General features: G+C 50.3%; 7 protein-coding genes across 7 annotated transcripts; 3 read left to right on the forward strand and 4 right to left on the reverse strand.

Moving 5' to 3' along the window:
* Window positions 1–276: 276 nt before the first annotated feature.
* STEHIDRAFT_154313 (bola-like protein) lies at window positions 277–749 on the reverse strand (the record flags this gene model as incomplete). The annotated part of the gene is made up of 4 exons (XM_007301358.1): window positions 277–324; window positions 402–451; window positions 513–552; window positions 627–749. The coding sequence occupies 4 exons, from the start codon at window positions 747–749 to the stop codon at window positions 277–279; spliced, it is 261 nt and encodes an 86-aa protein (XP_007301420.1).
* A 172-nt stretch (window positions 750–921) lies between these two features.
* Window positions 922–2,421, reverse strand: STEHIDRAFT_108978 (uncharacterized protein; the record flags this gene model as incomplete). Its single annotated transcript, XM_007301359.1, has 7 exons — window positions 922–994; window positions 1,035–1,110; window positions 1,253–1,409; window positions 1,479–1,562; window positions 1,643–1,774; window positions 1,901–2,284; window positions 2,344–2,421. 7 exons carry the CDS (start codon window positions 2,419–2,421, stop codon window positions 922–924), a joined length of 984 nt encoding a protein of 327 aa, XP_007301421.1.
* A 2,467-nt stretch (window positions 2,422–4,888) lies between these two features.
* On the forward strand, window positions 4,889–7,923 carry STEHIDRAFT_93511 (alpha-glucosidase; the record flags this gene model as incomplete). Its single annotated transcript, XM_007301360.1, has 10 exons — window positions 4,889–5,036; window positions 5,101–5,583; window positions 5,649–5,869; window positions 5,931–5,968; window positions 6,029–6,282; window positions 6,343–6,548; window positions 6,617–6,808; window positions 6,864–6,980; window positions 7,031–7,210; window positions 7,284–7,923. The coding sequence occupies 10 exons, from the start codon at window positions 4,889–4,891 to the stop codon at window positions 7,905–7,907; spliced, it is 2,463 nt and encodes an 820-aa protein (XP_007301422.1). The 3' UTR covers window positions 7,908–7,923.
* A 191-nt stretch (window positions 7,924–8,114) lies between these two features.
* Window positions 8,115–10,010, forward strand: STEHIDRAFT_166663 (WD40 repeat-like protein; the record flags this gene model as incomplete). Its single annotated transcript, XM_007301361.1, has 5 exons — window positions 8,115–8,631; window positions 8,700–8,948; window positions 9,044–9,123; window positions 9,190–9,380; window positions 9,446–10,010. 5 exons carry the CDS (start codon window positions 8,115–8,117, stop codon window positions 9,864–9,866), a joined length of 1,458 nt encoding a protein of 485 aa, XP_007301423.1. The 3' UTR covers window positions 9,867–10,010.
* A 259-nt stretch (window positions 10,011–10,269) lies between these two features.
* STEHIDRAFT_154317 (uncharacterized protein) lies at window positions 10,270–11,269 on the reverse strand (the record flags this gene model as incomplete). The annotated part of the gene is made up of 6 exons (XM_007301362.1): window positions 10,270–10,330; window positions 10,405–10,581; window positions 10,652–10,669; window positions 10,732–10,776; window positions 10,830–11,132; window positions 11,205–11,269. The coding sequence occupies 6 exons, from the start codon at window positions 11,267–11,269 to the stop codon at window positions 10,270–10,272; spliced, it is 669 nt and encodes a 222-aa protein (XP_007301424.1).
* Window positions 11,270–12,335: 1,066 nt separating this feature from the next.
* Window positions 12,336–13,152, forward strand: STEHIDRAFT_166665 (uncharacterized protein). Its single transcript, XM_007301363.1, has 3 exons — window positions 12,336–12,431; window positions 12,551–12,696; window positions 12,895–13,152. Exons 1-3 carry the CDS (start codon window positions 12,350–12,352, stop codon window positions 13,057–13,059), a joined length of 393 nt encoding a protein of 130 aa, XP_007301425.1. The 5' UTR covers window positions 12,336–12,349; the 3' UTR covers window positions 13,060–13,152.
* A 417-nt stretch (window positions 13,153–13,569) lies between these two features.
* Window positions 13,570–14,380, reverse strand: STEHIDRAFT_108981 (uncharacterized protein; the record flags this gene model as incomplete). The annotated part of the gene is made up of 4 exons (XM_007301364.1): window positions 13,570–13,782; window positions 13,844–14,071; window positions 14,171–14,308; window positions 14,348–14,380. 4 exons carry the CDS (start codon window positions 14,378–14,380, stop codon window positions 13,570–13,572), a joined length of 612 nt encoding a protein of 203 aa, XP_007301426.1.
* Window positions 14,381–14,744: the final 364 nt, after the last annotated feature.

Raw genomic sequence — 14,744 nt, forward strand, 5'->3', positions numbered from 1 at the left:
AGCCAAGGCGACTTCAGTTTAACGCAAGCTATCAACATTGCGAAAAGTGCTTTTTTTCACAACGCCAATCGTGTGTACAACCTGCAGCTGGATCCAGTGTTTGATGGGTAGCAATACTGCGACGCGGAAATAGCCATGAGGAGTGTGCGGATTAAGATGTTGTACTGGCGAATGTAGGAATAGTTGAATCTACCCAGTGGCCGTCCTTAACTAGCCAAGAATGATTGCACTACCCTGAGTCGTATGAGCCTCCCGGTCACCTCCTTAAGTTCCCGACTATCCCTTCGCCTGCTGCGCCTCCCACTGTTTCGGCGTGAACGTTTTCTACCACGGTCCATGCATAAATATGTATCACGAGATTAGAGAAGATCGGACCCACGGACGTAAGGAACATCTCATACCTGTGTGAACGCGTGGATGGAAGAAATCTCCTTCTTCAACATCTCGTTCACTTCGCGTGTTGTGGGTTATCAGATAAGGCTTTCAGGGATGATGGCTCTACAGAACCTCACCCATGCGATGTCTGGCCAGCGTATTCTTTCCCTCAAACGCCTACGCATGTACGAAGGGGACGTTGATTGAGTACACATCGCATCCACGAACGAAGAGACATAGACGATACGCACCTCGCTGACAATGACGACAGAATAGTTCTCCCCACATCCACTCGACTCGTCGAGAATTTGTAGATGAGTGATTGGAATTGCAGACCGAATGACGGCCTCCATTTCCTCTGGTGTGACGCCCATATTTTCGTATTGGATATACCTCGATGAATGCTAGAGGCCGTACAGGTTTGACTTTATGGCACCCTGTGTTTTATTAGGCAAGTAGCAGAGGTGGCGAAGAGTCGGAGATGGGGCTGAAGTCCAATAATCTGATAAGATACGATGGGGAGCCATATATATATACCCCTACCAGCTACAATCTAATCTTGTCGTTTCCTTCCCACCACCCGCCAGTCTTCCCTTTGCCCCGTTTGCTCCATACTTCCCTATATTTCACGTAAGTGGCTTTAACGTGTGATTACAGACTGTAAATCGATTATCATGGTGAGCATTTTTTCAGTCACGGCACCCCGCCATTTTTCGCTTGGTCCGGCCGTTGCAGCTACGCAGTAACGTCGTCATCAAGTCGCGATCGGATCGAGAAAGTCCGACCATGTCGATACTATTGAAACCCCGATCGAGAATGTTGAACGTGATATTGTACATCTGCTGTGCCACGAGGACGTCGTGGAAATTCTGCGTACTTACAACACCAGCACCGAAATTTTGAGACACAAACAAAACATCAAATAACGGTGCAGTAGATTTAAGGCGAGCAGAAAACGGGGCAGTAGAAGGGGAAGAGAACGCCGCCTGAGTCACTGCATACTCCGCCGCTGCCTGCTTGCAAGCACTGTGCATCTACGAGCGCACTAAATGTCCTCAGGGTATATTGTGGGCAAGGATAGGTTGCCAACCCCCTTGAGAAACATTGACGGCTCCCAGAATGAGAATGTCGTCAATGTTGAGCGTCCGTCCGTCTGGCGACACGAGAGGGTCTTCTTTAGGCTGGTCCTGGCAGTTTCCAATTGGTCAGTATAGTGCGCCTTTTTTGAGGCTCCAAAAATCAACAAAGAAACAGTCTATATCCGTACCTCCAGATACTTTAAATACCTCTGCACAGAGCGACCTAGGTGCGCAATAAAGTTCTTGAGATCGATGGGCTTCTTCGTGGAGGACTGAGTCATCCCGTTGATCTGGCGTTGTTTGCTGGAATGGTTGGCAGCCTATAGACAAATGAGTCAACAACGGGTCGTTAAGCACAATCGCGTCTCGAGAGGAAGCATACGAAAGGAGTCAGGAATGCAAAGCCCTTACGGTGCTTGCTCATCACAGCCCTTGATATGCCTCACCTCCTTCTCGATAGCCTGCTTCGCCGTCACGCCACACTCGCGCGTCTGCCCCTCATGAAGGAAGAACATTGTGTTCTGAAGTTGAACGTTGGGGTTGGCCACGAAGCGGTCAGTACCGCTGGAGAACTTGGGATGCCAGAGCTGTTGAACAATGAAGGTCCAGGATAACGATGCTGAAAGCTTGCTGTAGTGAAAATCGAGGCACAGGGGGTGACTCTCGGGGCGGTGGATGAAGAAGCACCCTGTAGAGGTGTCGCAGCGTATGGCAAGATCGATAAAAGGCGTATGAAGCAAGTTCGTGACAATGTGGTAGGCATTTTCTTTGCCGAATGCATGAGAAAGGATGCCGTCCTGCAGGAAAGCGGCGTGCATTCTCTCGAAGGTCTAATGCACATGACTGTAAGGAGAAGGAAAAGCCAAAGACAGACGTGAATGAGCTCTACCTGGCGCGTTTCTGCATATCTCAAAGGTAGCGTGGCCAAGGAGTGTTCGATGATGGGGGAGAGGGACGGGGACTGCATCGTTGAGAAGTGGGTGGTATCTCCTAAGTGCCCTTTCCTATGTGGATTAAATACGACCTAGGGGAGCGACAGGGCGTCGCATATCTCGCCTTTGTCGCCTCTCTTGCATTCCCTTACATATGTAGGCCTACATATGAAGGAATGCAAGGTCACAGTGCCGCACAGGGATGACGACGACTCGGAACCGGTCTTCCCTCAGTCGAACGATTAGTTTGGAATAGAGATGCACATAATTAGGACCGGATCATCTGGAAAACGGTTACAGTGTGAGTATACAACGCTACAGCCTGCGCGTGCGACATGTTGCGTTGAGCCAGAGAGTATGGGAAAAATTCGAAGGGTACGAACAGAGGGACGTACTTTCGCTTTGCTGTAGACGAGAACATATAAGTACTTCGACAGCAAGTGCAGCATCGCATCTTTGGGAGCAAATATCTGGACTGCCGTGTTTTTTTGTAACTGTTCTATTGGGTTGAAGAACGGTGCTGTGAGTAAGCCGCGCAGACAATATAAACCTACATGTGTAGTACCCTGTTTAGGTTAATCAGAACGCCAGCGGCCGAACCTAGAATACAGGCACCGGGACCTACAGCTGTGATTGCCTGAGACGCTCAACAAGGGTATTTAGTCGACCGCAGAGTGCCCGAGTAAGTGACAGATATTTACCTCATGTGTGGCGGAGGTTGAATGGGGCATATGCAAACAATGTCCTGAGAAGGACGAACCCTCACAGTGGTGATGGCCGGTTAGCCTATGTCATCTGCGAGATAGAGTTATACACGCACCCGCAAATTCAGACGCCCAACAGCTGTTGTACCCTTAGTGTAATGGTCACAACTTGTGGGGTATGGACTATAATTTAAGAACCCGCTCGTCAAGCATGAAAGAAGACGTTGATTGATCGTGCACGAAAACGGAATCCCAGGGAGGGATGGTTGTGTGACCTCTAGGAAAATCGCTATGGGTAACGCTCTAAAAGGAGACGCCGTGGCGATCATTGGAAGGATTTAAGATGTCTGACGAAGGGAATATCCGAAACAAGATAACCAGGTGGTACCAGAGAAAACAGGGGAGGTATAAGATGTATGGTGAGGAGACGCCAGCAGAGAGCGATTGGGGCGACGATGACTCGGAGTGGAGCAGGCCTTGCAGAAGTTGAGCAAGTGAGCACTGGGCAGCAGCGAGAAGGTAACGGAACTCGAACAAGAAGGCCGATGGATTCGTGTGGCGTAGTTGCCAGTAAAGGATGCCTGCAGAGCAATTGGGCCTAGGAAGTCTCTAGAGGTATTCCGAGCGGATGGTAGGTCGAGAGTGGCGGTTCACGGGACATCATACTAAAAAGCAGTGTCATGTGGCGGGTCAAATCCTTGAGCAGAGACATGCGTAGCATCCAAGTGAGTTTACAGTGATGCGAGGAAGTGTGTTGTTGAGGGCAGAATACGCTCTGGACAGGTGGGTTGAAAGAAGTGACGTTGCATGGCAAGGGCTCGACTATTGATAGCTCCAGACTCGGAGGCAGGAGGGATTTGAAAGTACTAGGGGAGAGACAAGAAGAATGTGGTGAAGGGGACATGTCTCTGAAATCTATGAAGATATAGGTTAGATACGATGATGTCTAGGACCGAGAGGGCGAGATACGCAGGAGAATCCCGTGATGGCGACTTGGAAGCCTGAGGTAGAACAAAAAAGCAGTACTTAGTAGGATCGAGTCGGTCGGGTTTTATCCAGATGAGCACCAATACGAGTCTCTGATGGACGAGAGAAGAGGCCTAGGGTCCACATCGAACAGACGGACAGACCCATCGTAACAAAGAAGTCGGACGTTGGGAAAGCCGTGGAAACACGACGCGCTGTTTGGCTTTGTGTACGTGTTCTCCACGTGGCGCGAACCCCGACACTTGCGCCGGACCCCTCGAGTCGCCTTCGAGTTGTCTGAAGTTACTACTTCACCGCGAGGGGCGGAAGTGAGTCTCACCAAGTTCTACTCCTTCTGGGTGGCACCAATGCATCATCTGGACGACTCTTTTGAGGGCTAGTCCTACGCTTTCAGGCGAGCCTGGACATCAGCGGCGCGTCGGCTATTGTGGGATATTGTGGCTTACCCTTCGGCGGTAGTAGTCACTCATACGCATCTGCCTGCCTCTGCATCTTGACACATCAAGGTTGCTCTCTTTATTTAGACGGATGCTGTTGTTCTTGAATAGTCGCTATTCACGCTTGAGCTTCGTATAGCTTTTTTACTCCGCTGGGCATCTCACGACAACTCTTCAATCACGATGCACGGATCAAGGGCGTAACGTCCACTCTGTACATGGTCATGGGGCCAATTCTCGGGCATATAACACACTCTCCTGCGGCCCGCTCGCACCATCGCGCAACATTTTCCGGACCTTACTTGCTTTAAAAACACCTCCAACATGCGCAATGTTCACTTGCATTCCCACATCAAGGTGGCTTTCCTCTTGTCATGAAATTCAACGACGGCTTCTGGTTATTGAAGAACGGGGTAAAGGCCTATCATGGGCTCCAGGTCGTCAATGCCACACCACAGAAGGATGGCTTTGACTTTCAGGTGGCAACAAAGTGGATTAAGCATCGTGGCGATACTCTTGGAGGTCCGTTCTGTACACCTCAATCTAATGATGATTGACTGAAACTGCATCATCGCTGAAATCGCAGGTCCCATATTGAGTATCAAGGTCTATTCCCCGACCGAGGGTGTTGTGGGTGTTCGTATCGACCACTTCAAACACATTAAACCCTCTCCGGAGATCGAACTCTTCCCGGACGATGCACCCATCCCCTCCGTCTCCGTAGACACTCCGAGCGAGCCTCTGACACACGAGAAGTCTTTGACGTACTCCCTCTCGACAGCTGGCCTTACCGCAGAAATCACGTCCTACCCATATACTGTCACGTTCAAATCCCCTAACCGCACTCTGACTTCTGCTGGATACAAGCATCAGGCCATCTACGATATACCATACAAGTATACTCAGAATACGGCAGCGAACAGCTCATGCCTGGCGACCGATGTGAGCTCAAACCCGAAGCCCGAAACCCCTCCGGAGCTTGTGCGATACATTCACTCAGAGTTGAATATATCTCCTGGCGAACTGATCTATGGAATGGGAGAACAGTTCGGTGCCTTCGTGAAGAATGGTATGCTAGTCACACCTCCAATGTTGTTTAATATTAAAGGCTAATATATATGTCTATCTTGGCAGGTCAGACCATCAGTGTATGGAACAGAGATGGAGGAACTTCGAGTGATCAGGCATATAAATGCGTTCCGTTCTATCTGACCAACCGCGGCTATGGCGTGTTCATCAATCACCCTGGTGAGGTCGAAGTAGAAGTAGGATCTGAGAAAGTTTCTCGAGTTGGAGTTAGCGTCGCCGGCGAGTCGGTGGAGTATTTTATCATCTACGGCGAGACGCCACTTCAGGTATTTGTGGCACCTCCATTGTCTTGGCTCACTGCCACTGACTATAAACCCTATGTCGCAGATCTTGGAAAGGTATACAAGGATTACTGGACGTCCTGCGTAAGGCTTCTTCTCGAGTCTACCAGAATGCGGCATTGAGCTTACTTGAAAACTTCACAGCCTTCTGCCGACCTGGACCTTCGGACTCTGGTTATCCACGTCATTCCTCACGTCCTACGACAGCAAGACAGTCGCCGGATTCTTGCAGGGTATGCAGGATCGGGACTGCAATGTTCGAGTCTTCCACCTTGATTGTTTCTGGATGAAACAATACGAGTGGTGTTCTTTTACATTCGATCCGGACAACTTCCCGGACCCAAAGAAATATCTCGCGGACATCAAGAAGACCTATGGTGGGAAGATATGTGTTTGGAGTGAGTTCTGAGTTTCATACATCTGTTCGTCTCTGTGGACGCTGAAACTTGCCATTACAGTCAATCCATACATCTCCCAACTATCTCCTATATATGAGGAGGCAGTGAAGGGTGGGTACTTCATCAAAAGGAAGGACGGAACGCCGTGGCAGTGGGACCTCTGGCAGCCTGGTCTTGCGATCGTGGATTTCACGAACCCGGAAGCGGCAGAATGGTACAAAGCAAAACTCAATGCTCTAGTTGATCTCGGCGTCGACACCTTTAAGGTATGTCTTTGCATATTTATTTCTAACGGCGTGTAACACGGAGACGGCGTTGATATGATGGTTATTAGACTGACTTCGCGGAGCGTATTCCCCATGCTGGGGTTGTCTTCCACGATGGCTCGGACCCCATGCGTATGCATAACGTATACGCTATCACCTACAACAAACTCGTTTTCGGCCTTTTGGAGGAGAGATTTGGAAAGGGCGAAGCCATCGTGTTCGCCAGAGCGGCGCATGCTGGTGGACAGAGACTTCCAGTGGTAAGTGCTCTCATCTGCTCCGTACTTGTAGCTCAACTCATGCTTTGGGCTCAAGCACTGGGGTGGAGACTGCGAGTCGAGCTTTGAGGCTATGGCGGAGACGCTTCGCGGTGGTCTTAGCTTGACGATGTCTGGCTTCGCGTTTACATCTCATGATATCGGTGGTTTCGAGGTATGCGAGACTATATTGGTCCTTTTTATCTTTCTCAACTGCTTTATTAGGGTCGCCCGCCACCTGAAGTGTACCAGCGATGGGTGGCCTACGGTCTGTTTTCCTCTCACTCGCGTCTGCATGGATCCCACACGTACAGGGTACCATGGGAGTATGGTGAAGAGGCCGCTGTCAGCATGGCGAAATTCTTAGATATGAAGCATCGCTTGATGCCCTACATCTATGATCTCGTAGGTCTTATTCTGACTTCGTATTTCTTCAAGTATCCTACTCACCATCTTTCGCTGTCTTCTTTGCAATCAGGCATTGAAAGCGCATGAAGTCGGCCACCCACTTCAACGCGCGATGTTCCTCGAATTCTTGTCCGATCGGACCACTCACACACTCGACCGTCAATACATGCTAGGCCCCTCTCTCCTCGTTGCACCTGTCTTCGTGCCAAAAGGCGAAGAAACTGAGTACTACCTCCCTGCTGGCCGTTGGACCTCACTCTTTGACCCGTCGCGCACCGTTACTGGGCCTGTCTGGATCAACGAAGTCGTTCCCTTAGACGAGATCCCCGTTTGGATACGGCCGAACACTGTTCTACTCATGGGCCCAAAAAAGACGAAGAAGCCTGATTATGACTATACAAAGGGTCTGGAGGTGCAATTATACGAGATTGAGGAGGGTGCAACATTGAGAGTGGATGTGCCCACGGGCGAAGGGAAGAACATTGCAGGCACAGTGGTGGTGAAGAGGGAACAGAACGAAGTGACGGTGCAAGTAGAGAACGGTGCTCTTGAGCTGGCCTGTGTCAGCTTGTTCTTGGACGAGCTGAAGACGAAGAAGGTGCAAGGCTCGCAGGAATTGGCAGCTGGAGCGGGGGCGCCGAGGGTGACGGTGAAGGAGGGAGAAACCAAGGTCGTATTGAAGTTCGGAGCCTAAAGGTCAGCGAAGTAACTCTATCATCGATCTGTAAAGTAGTGTACCTTTTGTGCTATGACCCTGTCTCGTATCGCTGTCGTTTTCAAAATAAGCTGTCAGTTCATTATTTTTGAGTTGTACCGTTCGGGCGGGCCACACCCCTGGCTCGTCGCCGATCTTTCGGGACCCTATGAGCGAAGACCGGCGCTGAGGCCAACCTTGCAAACGATGCCTTCTTCTACCACCACTAAAAATGCGCCTTCCGCCACACAATCGAAGCGACCGTTCAAGAAAGCCAGGATAGAGGAAAAGGTGTCTAAGGTTCCTTCCAAAAAGTCCAAATCTACCTCAAAAGCAGTTGTGTCTGCTCCTGCCAATGGCAAAGGCAAGGGAAAAGCTCGCGCACCTACACCCCCAGCCTCTCTATCTTCGACTATCCTCCAAAATAAAGTCGACGACTCGAAACCGTCACCATTACCCCAGACGTTCAAAATCGTTGCTGGAACATACGAGAAACTACTCTATGGCTTGGAAGGCACCATCTCTACACCTTCATCGTCCTCCCAAGAGCTTACCTTCAACCTAAAACCGATCTTCATCTTCCCTGCTCACGTCTCGTGCGTCAAGGCGGTCGCTGCATCTCCGGAGGGAGGAAAATGGCTGGCGACTGGAAGTGCGGATGAGATCATCAAAGTTTGGGACTTGCGAAGGAAAAGAGAAATTGGTGGACTGATGCACCATACTGGTGCGCCTCCTCTCTCTTCCACGTAGGAATTAGCGTTCTCATCTATCATTTGGACTCGGCCATTTCAGGCTCAATAACACATCTTTCTTTTCCTTCTCGCTCGCATCTTCTGTCTGCATCCGAAGATGGCACACTTTGTATCTTCCGCGCGAGGGATTGGGCAGTCCTTCGTTCGCTGAAGGGCCACAAGGGACCCATCAATTCTATCGCTGTACATCCTTCAGGAAAAGTTGGACTCAGTGTCGGAAAGGATAGAACCCTGAGGATGTGGGATCTCATGAGGGGTCGTGCGGGTGGAAGTACGAGACTTGGGTTTGGTGAGCTTTTTCTCTTGTGGCGCTTTTTGTGGCGCAAGATGGCTTCGTGCTGAACATTTGCTAAATGCTTGTCTTGTCATTGTTTTCCTGCTTAGAGGGAGAGCTCGTGCGCTGGTCCGTCAATGGTAGCCTACTTGTTGTTCAACACCAGAAAATCATCGATGTCTATTCAACTGTAAGTGTCCTTTTGACCCAACATTCCAAAGCTCGACCAATATTGACCACGTTCGTCGACTTCCAGGACCTCACACACCTACACACCGTCGATCACCCTGCACGTATACACGATATCAAATTTGTTCTACGGCCTTCCGGAGATGGCGAGGCCCTTCTCGTCGCTGCTGAGGACAAGAAAACTGTGGCCTACGAAATCAATGCAGATGTCACAATTGCACCAAAATATATAGCTACCTTCGTAGGACACACAAATCGGTGCGTCCTCCTATTCACTATATGTGTAAACAAATAACTTATTAAAGTTTTTGGCCAACACGTAGTGTCAAAGCACTCGATACCCTCCGTATCGCACTTCCTATTTCGTCCCGGCCTTCGACTACCATTCTCACGACCGTCTCCTCCGCCGGAACTGTCCACCTTTATGACCTGTTCTCTCTCCCTACACCTTCGTCATCCTCCCAGGCTGTTGCATACAAGGATCTACCACAGATAGAGCCGGTGGCTATCTACGATACGAAGGGCAGTCGGTTGACCTGTGTGACCCTTGGTGATGGAAGCGTAGATGTGGGAGAGGAGGGCGGCGACAAGGCGACCGGGGACAAGAGGAGGAGAGAAGTGGATCAAGAGAGTGAAGGTGAAGAGGAGGACGAGGAATGGCCGTCGGACCAGGAAGAGGAGGAGGACGAAGAGGACGAAGAAGAAGAAGATGAGGAGGAGGAGGAGGAGGGCGAGGAGGAGTGAGAAGAGTGAGAGGCTATGTGTCATTTATTGCGTCATAGTACGCCTTCGCTGTCTAGTCCTACGCATGATGGCCTGTAGTTGAGGACATCGTCCTGGCGTCATTGGTCCCTCAACATGAACGAGGACAGTCAATTTATCTCACTTCCGCTAGTCATGCTTTGCGCGATGTGGAACTGTGTGCAGCCCTTTGACCGTCGAAGAGATGTATGTGTAAACCTGAAATATGCGCTGTCTACAACAACGATGATCAAGTCACCGTGAAAAGGATTGTTGACCAACAAAGAAGGCACACAGGAAGTTATTCTATATTAAACGGCTGTATGATGGACTATCGCGGCCAGCGCAAGGCAAGTACACTCGTTGTATGAACCAGAGTCGTCGAACAAATTCATTGTCTGTCCATTCAATCAAGCTCGTCAAGAACTCTCGTAACAAGTTTATGCAGCGCAGCGAGGGCGGCAGGACTGATCACCAGATGAATCAACATTAGCTAAGTCTGCGAACACGTCAGGCAAGACAGTAGACCGAAAAAGCTCACTCTAGCCCGTTGGTAGTGGTACCATCTTTGGAAGACCTGCGTTCGGGTCCATCGACCAGGCTAGGAGAGGTAGGGGCTGGTGCTGATGGTGTCGTGACAGCTGGCGCGCTGGTGGAAGTAACCACTGTGCTATGAGGAACACATTCCTTCTCGAACCTTGTTTGCTCCTCAGGGGAACTATAAAAGAGGTCGCATGTCGAGTTAGTTTGCAACTGAGCTGCGTATCATAATAGTAAGCATTGCGTACAACACCGTCCCTTCCGGGCTTGTAGAAGAAGAGACATTAGTATAGTCTCAACCGTAGCATATGGAAGATATTTGATTCACAATATTTGGCACAAGCCTGAGCCAAATGGCAGAGCGAATCGCTTCCTGAGGATAATCTGAGCAAACAATCTCATATCATCGAAGGATACATAACTCACGACGGTGTGTTCCCGGAGGAGTTGCCAGTCGTATTCTGGGCTGTGGAATTGGTAGGATCCATAGTGGCAGCAGGAGTCGAGAGAGCTGGAGCCGTGGCAGCTGGTGTAGGGAGCTGGTCCAACACCGCGCTGAACCCGTTGAATAGGTTGATACCTTGCTCGACATTGTTGAGGCCATTGCCGAGGGAGTCAAGTATCCCGCTGAGGCTGACTTTAGAGGCGCTCTTGCTGGATGCCCCCTTTGCAATTTTGCCGACTTTTGAGGCGCGTGCGTTGACGTTGAAAAGCTGATCTCGACGTTCTCTATTCGAATGTAAGCGTTGGTGAAGCGCTATTCAATTTGGGATCTGAATGCAAAAAGTGAAATGCACTTACGAGAATGGGGCGGCGGCGACAGCGGACGCAACGAGAAGCGCGACGAGGGTAGATGAAATGTACATGATGTCTGAATAGATGACGTGGCCCGCAAAAATAGGTTCAATCTTGTGATGTTTCGAGTGTAAGTAGACGAAGATGTATAGGATTAACGAAGGACTGAATAGAGAGCGTAAATGGAAACAAAATGGTGGACTGTGAAGAAAATTGTGAGCATGGTGGCCTCGTAGTCGTCATCTACGGAAGACTCACTATCCAGTACCAGAAGAATATCGAAGTGAGCATGCGCTGACGGTCCAAAATGCTACTATGCGGCCTTTTATGCAGTAGTTGAAGTACCGCCCGGAAACAAGGGTGCGGTGCCGAAGACGTTCCATCCCCTTGATTTTGTTTCAACGCATTGACGCGAGAGACAACCAGTCGACATGAAAGTGAGGTCCAGATTGCAGATCAGGAAGGACAACTCGGCCATCATAGAAAGGCCCCTAAGGATCATGCTCGCCAAAGCAGTCCGAGTCGACCAGGACTTTCTCGGAGTATATAGTTACAGCACGCATGGATCTAGCTGGCAGAAATGTGACACGCTTGGCCCTCGATTGCTTCAGCGTTTTTATAAACACACTGCTTCGCAAGATGATGAAACAAGCGTCAGTCTGTATTTGAGTGATCGTACGATCGGCGTGGACCGATAGATCATGTGCTTAGAGTAGGTTATATTCAGTATCCCATGGATCTCGAAGAACGAATTGACAGCATATAGCACGCAGCTGGCAGTGTTGGTGGGGTTCATAGTATCCCCAGCGATCGCCAGTTACTTCAAGAACCTCGTGCATCAATTGTCATAGACCGAAACAGAGCTCACCAACTGGCCTCGAAAAAAGTGCAGCCGTGATAACCTGCGCCCTAACTCAATGTCTGAAGCTAAGAGAGTGGTCAATGTTGATTCATCTACGTTGTCTGGGATGATCGATGAAAGACGTATACTTGTGCGAGGTTCGGAGAAAGTCGGCGTGACACGACGAACGAAACACACCAAGTCCTTGGGCTGGATACACGGCAAAAGCCGAGTGCTCGAATTTCGAATTTCGCGAAGTCGACTTGCAGTTGCACTTTACCTACTCTGCGCTCACAGTTACATTTGAGCTATGCATCCTACCCTCGTTGCTCTCGCAAAGGCGTCAAGAAGGCCGCTCACTCCTAAGCGGGGAAATAAGGACTACTACAAGGGTCAGTGCTAACTTCCTCATTCCCTCACTGCCGCCTCTTCCTCTGTCTCGCAATGCAACCACTGTCTGACAGAATCTATATCACCCGCAATACGGCTGGAAATGAATACGAACATACAGGTACACGACAGGCCTTTCTTCCCCATGGTCGCCGTACGGGTGCACCGGGTCAACATGTGGTCAAGGGCAAGGCCAAGTACAGGTTGATTGACGAGAAAGTGAGGTTCTTCGTCGCGCCACCGGTGGAGGAGATCAATAACTCGAAGGTGCGCCTGCGCTCGCTGCTCTTTTTTGATCTGTCTAATGTTCCGACCGTCGATATACTCGTGGCATCTTTGCCCATGCGTCGCGCCACGTTCTGCCTTGGACCCCACTCTTTGCTACGCTCTTGCTGTTATTCACTCCCTCCGACCTCCGGCCTCTCTCTCGACATCACTGCTATTTCCTACTCCATCTACACTTAGCTCAAACCCTACGTCGACAAAAACGTGAAGCTCACCGACGACCAAAGGAACGAGATCTGGGGAAAGCTTCCGTGGGGTGGTCTTACGGGCAAAATATACCTTGACAGAACATCACGGCCAGGTGGTTCGTCGAGCGTTATCACCGAGGCGGAGGGATCATCATAACTTCTCAGTGCGCGCATGTAGGTGCATGTATGGTTGCGACTGCCTCAGTGGAGGGCGTGTTTGCTATGATCGTAATTTATGGTGTGCGCTTTTCTTTACGCCCCTTATGTCTCACCTCTGAATTAGCGGAGATACTGGGCTGGATTTTGCACTGGAAGAATGCTCATTGAGCCTAATTCATGATATGGCCGCTGACTGTTCAGGCCCAGGACTGGACTTGAAATGTTGATGGTTGGGTCTATTCATTCTCTCATGGGGGGAGGTCGATATTTCTTCCTAGAGCCATTTTCAGCTCTAGACTCCATTTATTCGAGGAGAAGCGAACGAAGAAACTACTTCATTTGTGCCTCTTCTTCCACCTTTGGCGGCCAGACTCACTACCACGATTTCCTTGGAGGCGACGCCAGAAGGACATCCGACTCTAGCAGTGTGGCCACAGATCGTAATCGAAACCCATTGGTGGACATGAATCGAAACCAACTCGTACTATGCTCGCCATCACCAATCCAATCACTCATCCTCCTCGCCAAACAGACCCATTCCTTCAGCTCCCCAGGTATACGGTTGCCCACTGCACGCGACATGAACGCCACCCGCCGCGACTAGCTGCTGCAGCTGAGGATCGGTGGCGTGGCAATCCTCGAGAATAATCGTCTTAGGTGTCAAGCAGCGCCTTTCTCTTCGATAGAAATTCCGCGAGTTGGGTGCACATTGTCTGAGTGCCTAACGGGAAAGACAAGTGGGCACTGTGAATGCGAAGTGCGATGAGGTTAGGAAGCGGTACGGTCGATGTCGAAGAGGTGGCACTCTCGTCATCCTGGTCGCCGGACAAGGAAACCACAGTAAAATGATTGAGAGCCTCGACGAGCGCATAGCTCATCCGGCCTTTCAATTCCAATGTTTTGACCTGTTGCATCCGATGGAAGAGTGTCTGCCACATGTCGCGGCCAACTTCGAATCTGCCCGAGACGCTGAGGAATGTGGCGATATCGAGCCGCACGGTCAACAGAGACTGTAACAAAACGTTTGAGCAACTCTCATCGCCGTTCAAAGCCTGTCATCCACGCCACCCCGATGGCGCCACAGCTCATTCTCCGCCTCTCTTCTCTACCTGGCTCCACACTGCTCCCTCCCACTCTTCGCCGGATCTTCGAATCAACGCACAAAGCTTCTGCATCGCTGGAAACTCGAGCGCTTTCTTCTTTACCGCAGACGGCTTTTTCTGTCTGCCATCACCTCTCTTCTTCGTCTACGGCACATTCGCAGGATGCGGTCTTATGCGTTGTACATCTCCCTCGCCACCTCTGTTGGCCGGAATCATCACGATATTCGGACAAGAAATAAACGCGGGAGCCTCAGGCTTGAGATCGGGTTTCCATGAGGACTAGTAGTGACCAGGACCGTTTGTGGGCGTGTACTTCTTGAACCGTGCCATATCTGTAGTTGAAGCTTTTTCGTCGAATCTACATCTATCTACATACAATACTACTATTTGACTTTCGCGATTGCACTCCACCCTCAGCGTCCGCTTGAGCTAGCCAGCCTCAGGAAGGAAGGAAGGAAGGAAGGAAGGAAGGAAGGAAGGTTTATTTCTGCTCTCGACTAGACCGTGAAAGGCCCCAGCTAAGAGCTGGAACGAGAAGGGGCGTAGTATACTTATTTGACCTGTCTAAGGCAAGACTGGA

This window comes from Stereum hirsutum, assembly GCF_000264905.1.
Source record: "Stereum hirsutum FP-91666 SS1 unplaced genomic scaffold STEHIscaffold_3, whole genome shotgun sequence".
NCBI classification, from domain to species: Eukaryota; Fungi; Basidiomycota; class Agaricomycetes; order Russulales; family Stereaceae; genus Stereum; species Stereum hirsutum.